Raw genomic sequence first — 10,492 nt, 5'->3', positions numbered from 1 at the left:
GCAAACCCCAAGACCCTTGAATACTTTGCCATTTTTAATTTTAACAAAGCCTCCTGATTCATTTGTGCTGGCCTGGGACACAAAAACCCACGCCACAGCTGCTGTGCCTCTTCTCCCCCCGGCAGCACGCCCTCCCGCGCTGCCTCCTTGGCTCCCTCCCAGTCTCCCTCCCACTCACGGTCACTGCTGAGCTAATGACACCCCCATCCCACATTAATCAAGTACTAAGCGGCTGCAATTGCTGGGCTTTCAGCAGGCACTGAGCCTGAGACACTGCACCCACCTGTTCCTTCCCCATCCTTACCCCTGAGTGTGTGTAGGGAGGGCAGGTCCCAGGGAAAACTGAGGCTCTTGGATTTGGGGGTGGAGTGTAGAGGGCGACTGGGTTCACGAGAGAGACTAGAAATCAAGTCCAAGAATCTTTATTTCACGAACAAAACTACTTGTGTAAAGAGAGACGAGGCTGTCTGGACCACTTTCTAAGTGGCCACAATCCAAGGCTGGTGAGAGAGGGTGGGCTGGGCAGGAGTGCATCACAGGAGAGGGGACCCCAGGTCCAGCCAGAGGAAGCAGGAGGGGAAATGTCGGTGAGGGTTGAAGTGGGTTCCAGAACCCCCTGCGCAAAACTGTTCTGGCCTTCACGACCCCGCTGGGCAGGGAGGGGCTGGGCCCCACAGTGCGTGTCTGAGCGGCCAATGTGTGCAAATCAGCAAGAAGGAGGGGTGCAGAGCCGCTGCCCCCACCTCACCGCCCCCACCCCAAAAAAACAGGCAGCAGAAGCAGGGGTGGCAGCAGCGGCGGTATTGCTTTAGCCATCATGCATGGCGAGAGTGGGCAAGTGGGCAGGAGGAAGAAGGCTGGATTAAGGGTGTGCGCTAAGCCACCTGTCCCTCCCACCCTAGCAGCTCCGCTGGCAGGACTCTGAGGCTGTGGAGGCCCAGGAATGGCCAACCCCCATTGGGGGCAGGCTTTGCCCGGAAGTTCCCCATTAGGGCTGGCTCTTCCTTGAGGAGCCCAGGGCCTAAAGGTGAGGGAGAAACAGGATCAGGGACCTAGTGAACTGACCCCCTCCCAGACTTACCAGCCCCTGCCCACACAGCCACCTTACCAGGGCTACTCAGCCACCTGGACACCCGTGCAGTTCTCTTTGCTTTCTGAGGTGATGGCCAGGTATTCCGAACTGTGGGAGCAAAGGCCAGGTGGACAGTGACCCCATCAGGCTGGCCCACCGCCAGGAGACTGAGGAGGGTTTGGTCTCTGCCCCAGGAGCACAGGGCTCCGGAGTTAGAGAAAGGAGGGGCGACAGGCCGGACTCCTAGTGACCCACAAGAAGTCCAGGCTGGAGTCTGGAGTCCTGAGTCTGAGGCAGGAGAGGACTGGGGGCTCAAACTCCTGGGTCCCGGGGAAGAAACAGGCTGGGACCTGGACTCCTATATCTTTGGGGGACAGTATTCTGGGCCTGAACCCTAGGTCCTAAAAGAAGTGTGGCTGAGAGTATAAGAGAGGAGAGGGCTGGGACCTTCTCCCATCTCTGACAACAAATGCCCCCTCTAGGGACAACTGGCAGATGGTGCCCGGGGTTGCCCACCCCCCCTCCCCACTTAACTCACGCTCCCCTCTCGGGAGTCCTGGGTTGCCTCCCCCCTCCTCACTGACCCCACTTACGCATTTTCTTGCGCAGCAGCCTCTGTGGCAGCAGCGATCTTCTTGTAACAATAAACCATCTCTGCCACAAGCCATATGGTTAACACCACGATGAGCACATACATCATGATCTCAGACACGATGGACGCCATGTCTCTGTTGGCTGCAGGGGCCAGGCAGGGTTAAGTGGCAGCTAAGGCCAGGCTCAGGAGGCAGGACCGCCTGAGTTCCTCAAGCTTGTTGTGCCAGCTGGGACAAGTGGCTCGCCCGCCCTGGGCCTGGTCTGCACATGGCAATGTGCGGCTTCCCTAGTGTCATCACTGTTACTGTGGTCTTGGTCACCAGCTGTGATGGGCTGCAGGATCACCTCATCCTGCCTCCCTGTGTACCTCGAGGGTGCATCTGTGTCAGTCAGGTGGCTGGAGGTGCCCAAGAGCTATAGCTCTGCAACCAGAAGGCTCAGGCTCAAATGCAGGCTCTGCCACTTGCCAGCTGTGTGACCTTGGGCAAGTGACTCAACCTCTCTGGGTCTCAGTTTCCCCATCTGTAAAAAGTTGATAATCATAACTCCTTCATGAGAGTGATGTAGAATTAAAAGGGCTTTTAAACAGTCATAGACTAGTGTTTGACATATAGATGTCAATAAATATTTTCTATTATTAATATTATTACTGTAATTATTGGGGCAGTATAGCATAGGACTCAAGAGCAAGGGATCTAGGGCCAGACTGTCAGGGCTTTGCCTCTTAGTAGCTGTGTGACCGTAGGCAAGTGACTCTCCCCCTCTGGGCCTTGATTCCCTCTCTGTAAAATGAGGATGATAATACTCATGCCTTCTCACAGGGTGGCTGGGAAGAGAAAATGGCAGTTAACATCCCTCAGGTGCTTGGATGCACTCACAGACTGTAAGCCCTGGCTGCTGAGGCTGTTCTCTGGAAACCCCCTATCCTTCCACAGCACTGGCTCCTTTCCTTGAGCCTAAATTTAAACGGAACAGGAGTGCAGTTAGCCAGGGGACCAGAGTTGAAGGCCACTGTGGCACCCAGGCCAGATTCCACAGGTGTCTGCATCCCCAGCCCCTCCTTCCGGCTGGCCAGGATCTCATCTTCCCCCACTGTGCCCATGTGGTCTTCCTCCGTCAGTGCGCACTTTCTGCTGCTCACCCGCAGATGGCACTGATGCTTTCTGGGCCAGCGCAAGGGAGGGTACAGGGCTGGATGCTTCCCCCCTACTTCCCCACAGGAGGAGGTGGGGACAGGGTTTCACACTTCATTCATTCATTCATTCATTTACTCAAAAGATCTCATGAATGCATCTCACGCAGTGAATATGTGCTCTCAGCCAGGCTCTGTGCTTTGGTCTTTATCTGAGCATCCCCCTGACTCTTCGAAACAACCCCGAAGGTAGAGACAGTTCTGGTTTCCCATGCCAACCGACCTCAGGAAGCATGCTGAGTTGATTGATAAATGTTCAATACAGCTCACATCACCAGAATTCACAACCCTGCTCCTGGAACTCAGTGCCCAATGATTTAAGGAATTCTGTACCTCCTGCTCTTCCAATCTGATTAGGACAGTGACAGACACGGCTCTATAGCTCGTTTTCCAGACAAGGATACTGAGGCCCAGAGAGGGAAAGGTGCTGAGAAAAAATGCACAGCCAGGACTGGACTCGGAGCCAGGATTCACCCCCGACTCTAACTGACTGCAGGGTCTGAGCTCCTATCTGCTCTGTAAAGCTTCCACAGCCAAAGAAAGACTTGGTAACAGCTGCTGTACAGAGAGTGTGGTCCCCATCGACCCATGCAGACATCTCAGAGGGAGGACCAGCGTTCTCCCTCATTATAGATGAGAAAGTGAGGCACAGGGTCACAGAGAAGCTCAGAGGCACCTTCTCTGGGGAGATCTTTGCTTTCTTGAAAAACCCCAAATCTTACAAGAGCTTCCCCTGCGTGCCCACACAGGCCGGACTTCTCACCAGCCTCAAACACTGCTTCACCTCAAGACATTCTTCACTCATAATGGGCACATCTGAGGAAAGAGTGAAGAAATCAAATGAAATCACTATGTTCAAGCTGCTAAATTACTAAAGTCAAATAGGTAGAGGCAGAGGAAATGACTCTACTCCTGATTCAACTAGCCTGGAAACGTAAACTTTTGAACTAATGCTCATGTGTCCAGACCTACTGACATCCATTATCCAGATTACTAGACTCCTGGGAAATCACATCTTGGGTTAATCCAGAGGCTCAGAAGGTAAGACTGGTTTTTCTCACGAATGCACTTCTCACTGTGAGAGCTCTTAGCTTTTCTTTCTTCTTCGGAACACTCTGGGTATTGTCTAGTTGTGTTTTCAGTTTGCAAACCCTAAGACTTTTAAATAAACTTGATCATTTATTTCTAGCCAAAGACTCCTGATTCACTTACACTTGGCTGACATATCCAAAATAGAATTAGCCCTCTTCTCCCCATCTGCCAGCCCCACTCCCAGTGGGGACCGCAGATGTCTCCTACCATCTTCTGTACCTCTGCCAAGCCAGTGAAGGTCTCACCACCAACACCCACTGCCCCTCCTTTAGAAATGACTCAGTTCATTCCTTAGCAGTTATTATCAGGAAGCAACATAGGCTGATAGGTAATGTTGAAACTCAGTAAGAGAGTGAACTAAAATAAAAAAAGAATATGGCCCAGCCAGTGTGGCTCAGTGGTTGAGCATCGACCTATGAACCAGAAGGCCACGGTTTGATTCCCGGTCAGGGCACATGCACAGGTTGTGGGCATGATCCCCAACAGGGGGTGTGCAGGAGACAGCTGATCAATGATTCTCTCTCATCATTGATGTTTCTATCTCTCTCTCTCCCTTCCTCTCTAAAATCAATAAAAATATATTTTAAAAAAAGACCAAACTAACATGAAACTTTCAACAGTTTCTACACACAGACACCAAAAAAAAAAAAAAAAAAAGAAAAGAAAGAAAAAGAATATGGCATGGCCAACAATGCTAATAATACAATAATATCAGGGGCAGTAAAATACTGTCATTTGATGAGTAAGGTTAAAAGCACTACAATATGCCCTAGCTGCTTTGGCTCAGTGGATAGTTTTGGCCTGTGGACTGAAGGGTCCTGGGTTTGATTCTAGTCAAGGGCACATACCTCAGTTGCAAGCTCAATCCCTGGCCCTGGTCAGGATGCAGAAGGCAACCAATCAATGTGTCTCACAATGATGTTTCTCTCTCTGTCTCTCCCTCTCCCTTCCACTCTCTCTAAAAAAAAAATCAATGGAAAATATCCTCTGCTGAGGATTAACAAAAAAAAAAAAAAAAAAAATACTACAATATGGTGGGTGGTGAATATATTATAGTGTAACAAGTATTTAATTTTTAAATACTATAATATGATTGATATTTTAAAATACTACAGCATGGTAGGTAATGATAAAAATATGATAGTATGGTAGATAATGTTAAAAATACTTTAGTGTGATGGATTATAATAAAAAATACTGTTGTATGCTAGGTAATATTAAAATAGTATAATATAAAACACTATAGTATAGTGGGTGATGCTAAAAGGCAATACTATAATATAGTAGATAAAAAACACCAGAGAATGGGGGGTAATGCTAAAATGGCAGGCTCTGCGAACACAACATAAAGAGCTCTATATGTGATAGATGGTGTTAAGAACATAGACTCTGAGAGTAGAGCAATATGGTAGATAATGTTAAAAAAGAGAGACCTTACTGGCCCACGGTGTGCTTGAGCCCCAGCCTCCACCACAAAGATGAGGACGGCAGCCTGAGCCAGGCAAGACCACAGATGGAAAGACCGTGGTGCCTGACGGGATCACGGCACCTTCCTGCCCCCCGAACCCCTCATCTCAGCACTGATTCGAGAGAGGATTGACACAGACTATAAGCCCCAGTACTTGGGAGCATCTTTGTCACAGCCACTCCACCTTCTCCACACTCATGCAGGCAGGGCCCCATCTGCTGTGTGAGTGCTGCCCACCCAGCATGGTGTCCTACACCAAAGAGCTGCTCAGACACATCTCCGGCATTGAATTCTGCCAGATCGCTTCGGTGTTTGTTTTTTTTTTTAATATATTCTATTGATTTTAGCGAGGAAGGGAGATGGATAGAGATAGAAACGTCGATGAGAGAGAAACATCGACTGGCTGCTTCCTGCACCCCCCTACTGGGGATTGAGCCTGAAACCCAGGCAGGTGTCCTGACCAGAAATCAAACCGTGACCTCCTGCTTCATGGGCTGATGCTCAGCCACTGAACCACACCAGCCGGGCTGCTAGGTCACTTTGAAGACAGTGAATCATGCCAAAGCAGAAACGGCAGTCACACAGGCTTGGTTGGTTTTCAGTTCAGGTCCCAGCCCCATGACCTTGGCCATGTAATCTTACCTCCCTGAGCCTGGGCTTCCCCAACCTATAAGAGCCCCAGCCCAGAGGGTCTCCATCTACATGAGGTGCTGAGGCCTGTCTCGGGGAAAGGAAGGACGATCACATTGCCCATGATGGTGTGTGTGTGCTACGGGCCCCAAGGGCTATCCTTGCCACAGCTTTTTGGTGGTCCAAGGTCTGGGATAGCTCCCCAACTCTCTAAGCCGATATGGGTCATAGGGCCCTGGAAAATTCCAATTTACATCCTTCAGAATATGGTTCAGAGAAGGGGTCCAAGGCAACTGAAGCCAAAATGATGAAACGGTTCAAAAACATCTTAGAGCCTACTCCTCAGGGTGGCCCCAGACCTGCAGCACCAGTCTCGCCTGAGCACTTTTCAGAAATGGACCCTGGGCCCACCAGGTCTGCTGGGTCCAGATCCACACATTGGCAAGACTCCGGGAGGGCTGTGTGCAGATTGGAGGAGCACTACTCTAAGTGATGCACTGCCATCTCTTCCCCCACGGTGACACGGGAAGGCAGAGCTCAGGCTACTTGACAAGCCGAACTGCCACCATCGCCCCACATACAGGCATGCCAGCAGCTGACACCCAGCATATCACTCAGTCCTTGCAACCTCCCTGGAACATAGGAATGTTTCAAACAACATCCTGAAAGGTAGATACCATTACTGTCCTGTTTCCTACAGGACAAACCCTTCAGCTCAGAGTCAGAAAGACACCTGCCAGAGGTCACACAGCACAGACAGCAAAGGTTTCACACCCAGAACTTGCATGGGAGAGGCCTTCTGTGACATCTCCATGAATTGAAGGGAAATGGAGGCCAAAGTTGGGGTTGGGGAAAGAGGTGCTGTTCCCCCTGCTGCCGTAGGCAGTTGGCTGGCCCAGAATGCAGCCAGCCTGCCCCCTTCCTGCCATCTGTCCCTCCATCTGCCAGTGGAGGGAGACAGGCAGGGCCTGACTCACCTTTGTCCACTACCTCCAAGTGGATCTTTTTGACGATGGTGGTGTTGTGCTCATAGTTCTCAAAGAAGAGCAGGCGGTAGACATGGCACTCGTAGTCACCCGAGTGGTTGTAGGTGACATTTGTGATGAAGATGGACAGGTCCTGCAGGTCCTTGGTGCCCCGACTGCCATTCCACACCACACGGCCCTCAAAGCGCTCGTCCTCCTCCAGCTGCAGCACCTCATTCTCATAGCGCAGGATCTGCGGGCAGCGGTGGGGGTCACTGCCTGGGCTCATGTACCCCACCTAGACCTCTATTCTGTCCCTTGCCTTGACACACAGACAGACATATGGATGGATATACACATGGGCTCAGGCAGGGAGGGTACAGCGGGGCTAGGGTCATGCCTGGGTCTGCCTCAGACCCTGACTGTGTCCCTAGTCCTGAGACACACACTCACACGCATTCCCCATCACTCCCCCAGCCCCTATTCATTCTCTACAATTCTGCCCGGTCTCCAGACATCCGCCTCACTCTTGGACAGAGGCAGCCTGATCCCGCTGCTGTAGACCCTAATTCTCCAGTGGGCCCTAAAAGTGTGTGGCGCCTCCTCAGCTGTAATTCAAAGCACACATAGTGTAAAGGAGGTCAAAACGTTCTGCTTCTCCTCTGTGACGGCCACCCAAAATATTTTGCTGGTACAAAGTAATTCCATTGTGCCAACCGTGGGCCAGGTACATCATCTCAGTCAATCCTCACACAGACTACGAGCTGGACACCATGACCACCCTGTCTTTACAGAAGAGAAAACTGAGGCTCAGACAGGCTCAGTGATTTCCCCAAGGTCACCAGCTGGTCAGCGGTGGAACTGAAACTTAAATTCAGGTCATCAAGAATAGCACATTATTGAGAGCAAACAATCAGCCCCCTCAATCCTGCCCCCACTCAGACACCTACGCTCACCCTCCCACACCCAAGGTGGGGCTCCCACACACCTTGACAAACTCCTCAGTGCCCTTCTGGCGGAAGGTCCACTCAGTGAAGGTCTCAGCGGTGGTTTCGCTGCGGCGCTTGCACGAGATGCACAGAATTTTGAAGGTGTCCCCGTATACAGCCTCCGTCTCCGAGTCTACCTCCACACAGCCCGCCCAGGCTGAGGACACTGTGGGGACAGCAGGGACACCTATCACCTAGGCCATGCTCGGCTCGCAGGTTGTTGGCCCGCAGGCCCCTCGGAAGCCATGTTTCCCCTCAATAATGATGACAAGTGGACAGAGCCGGACACAGTCTGGCTCGGCCACTTTCTGTGTGCTCTTGGCTAGTCACCCATCTTCTCTGAGCCTCAGTTTTCCTCTGTGAATGGTGAGGGAAGCAATCATCTTTGCTTTTGGAGTTTGCTGAGCAGATTCCATAAGTTAGGTAACGCCCCAAAGTGTGGCGGGGGGTGGCACACAGAAGGCCCCCAATCAATAGGGCTGTTACTGTGCTCAGTAACTCTCAGTATGTGCTACCCAATGCTGTGCCTCCAGCTCCAGCTCTGGGTCTTTTTGTCTCTTCCTCTATTCTTGTTCCCTTACTCTGCCGTCCCTTTCCACCTTCCTGAATAACTGTCTCTGACTCCCCCCTCTTTATCTCTCCTAGGGGTTTTTCTGAAGGTCCCACCCTTCGTGTTCTCTTTCCAGGCTCAGACACGCTCTCCCGCGCGCTCTTTCCACCTTTCCCTATCCCTTTGTAAGCTCCATTCCTCCCCGTGTCTCCCCGTGTCTCCATCTCTTTCTGCCTCTTTTAACTTGTTCCTTCTGCAGCTCAGATGAACTCTCCTCAATCTCTTCCTCTGGCAAACTCTGTTTCTCTCTCCTCTCTGTCTGCCCCTTTACTTCCATCTCCCCAGTCTCCCAATGGAGCACTCCAGAGTACTCCGGTCCTTCTGCGTCTTTCGCCCCTTCCCTCTCCTGTCACCATCTCTTTCAGCCTCCCCATCTCTCTAGTCTCAGTCTCCGGGCGCCGCCTCCTCCCCCACCCCCAGCCACCCCTGCGGCGTGGGTGTCACATTGCAGCTTGCGGAGCTCCGGGAGCAGCTGACTCCGCGTTTCCTCGCCCCCAGCTGGCCACCCGAAGCCGCGAAGTCGTGCCAGCGGGACCCCGCCGTCTCTGGCCCACCCGCAACTTCACCCCTCCCCCCAAGCCCCGCGCCCGGTGGGCACAACTTCTGAAGGGACTCAGCCAGGCCGGGGGATGGGCGGAAGCGGCCCTCGCCCCACTCCGGGGCCCTGAGCCTGAACCCGCTGCCTGACCGTGCCCCGCTGTGTCCCTCGCCGCGCGCCCCCCGCTCACTTACTCAGCGCCGTGCCGACCACGAAAGCCAGCAGTGTCCCCATGACTGCGCTGCGCCCCTCTCCCGGGCCGCCGGTATTAATAGCGGGGCGAGAGGCGGCGGGGCCCGGCGGCCGTTAGAATGTCCCCGGGAGCGCGCGGGCGCAGCAGCTGCGGCTCTGGAACCAGCGAGGTGGGGGAAGAAGGGGGGGCGCGGCCCCCCCGCTCCGGTTACCGCCGGGGGCCCAGCCCCCGGGCCCGGCGTCCGGGCATCCCCGCCGCGCGGGTGGCTGCTGCTGGTCGGGCTGCTGCGCTAGCGCGCACAGCCCGGCGCATCCGCCAGATGCCCGGACCCAGGCCCCTTTAGGCTTGGGCGCTTGGGTGCGGGCCCCGCTTTCCTGCGCACTGCAGCCGCGGCGGCGGCCTGTGAGGGAGGAGGGAGAGGGAGGGGGCGGGATGAATCACCGCGGGAGGGGGGCGGAGGGGGGGGAGGGCGCGGCAGCCAAGCCTTTGCCGCAGCGGCCCGGGAGGCGCCCGCTCCACCGGCCTCTCCGGATGGCTCAGGGACGACGGCTTCTGGGCAAGGGCGCATGGTCTGGGTGTCCGGCCCCTCCAGAGGCTGGGAACCCCCAGCGTCAGAGTCTGGGAAAGGTCACCCCCAGAATCACAAGGGGGCTGAGAGGGCAGTTTGGGGGCAGGGCTTAAGAATTCAAATTATAGAGATCATCCTCATGGGATCAAGAGGGTCTTGCTGGACCACCAAGTGATCCCTGGCATCAGGCCAGAGCATGGCAGACCCCTCCCAAACAGGAGGGACACTGGATCCAAACCAGAGGACACCCTGGGGGGTTGGGGTGCTATCTTTCAGGAGGATGCCCCCTCCTTTGTCTCTGACATCATCTTCTATTCCTCTCTCCCACTGCTAAGCTGGCTGCCCAGGTCCCTGCTGTTTCCAACACACCAAGCTCATTTCCACCTCAGGGCCCTTGCCCTTGCCCTCCCTTCTGCCTGGACCACTCTTCGCCCAAGTATCCAAAAGGCTCACACCAGCTCCTCCTACAGCTCTTGGCTTCAATGTCACCTTCGTTGGGTTCTGTCCATTCCAGAGAAACTGCCTCCCCCGTCTTTACTTGACCTCCTTTACTTGTTACCTTTTTCCCCCACAGCAGTTGT

The 10,492-nt window shown here is 53.7% G+C and overlaps 1 protein-coding gene across 1 annotated transcript; it reads right to left on the bottom strand.

Moving 5' to 3' along the window:
* Positions 1 to 406: 406 nt before the first annotated feature.
* SCN1B (sodium voltage-gated channel beta subunit 1) lies at positions 407 to 9,750 on the bottom strand. The gene is made up of 6 exons (XM_080643420.1): positions 9,345 to 9,750; positions 8,002 to 8,168; positions 7,026 to 7,266; positions 1,666 to 1,807; positions 1,109 to 1,180; positions 407 to 1,021 (listed from the first exon to the last, which is right to left on the bottom strand). Exons 1-5 carry the CDS (start codon positions 9,382 to 9,384, stop codon positions 1,114 to 1,116), a joined length of 657 nt encoding a protein of 218 aa, XP_080499546.1. The 5' UTR covers positions 9,385 to 9,750; the 3' UTR covers positions 407 to 1,021; positions 1,109 to 1,113.
* Between the last annotated feature and the right edge of the window lie 742 nt (positions 9,751 to 10,492).

The sequence above is a fragment of the Plecotus auritus genome, assembly GCF_963455305.1.
Source record: "Plecotus auritus genome assembly, chromosome: 10".
NCBI classification, from domain to species: Eukaryota; Metazoa; Chordata; class Mammalia; order Chiroptera; family Vespertilionidae; genus Plecotus; species Plecotus auritus.
The sequence above is the reverse complement of the archived record's forward strand: the minus strand, read 5'-3'. Positions and strand labels throughout refer to the sequence as shown.

Excerpts from the sequence above, each read along its gene's own strand:
- SCN1B (XM_080643420.1), bottom strand. The coding sequence starts at position 9,384 with ATGGGGACACTGCTGGCTTTCGTGGTCGGCACGGCGCTGA. Across the intron at positions 7,267-8,001 it reads GCACTGAGGAGTTTGTCAAG|ATCCTGCGCTATGAGAATGA; the intron begins GTGTGTGGGAGC and ends CGCTGCCCGCAG. Across the intron at positions 1,808-7,025 it reads CTTGGAGGTAGTGGACAAAG|CCAACAGAGACATGGCGTCC; the intron begins GTGAGTCAGGCC and ends TGGCCCCTGCAG.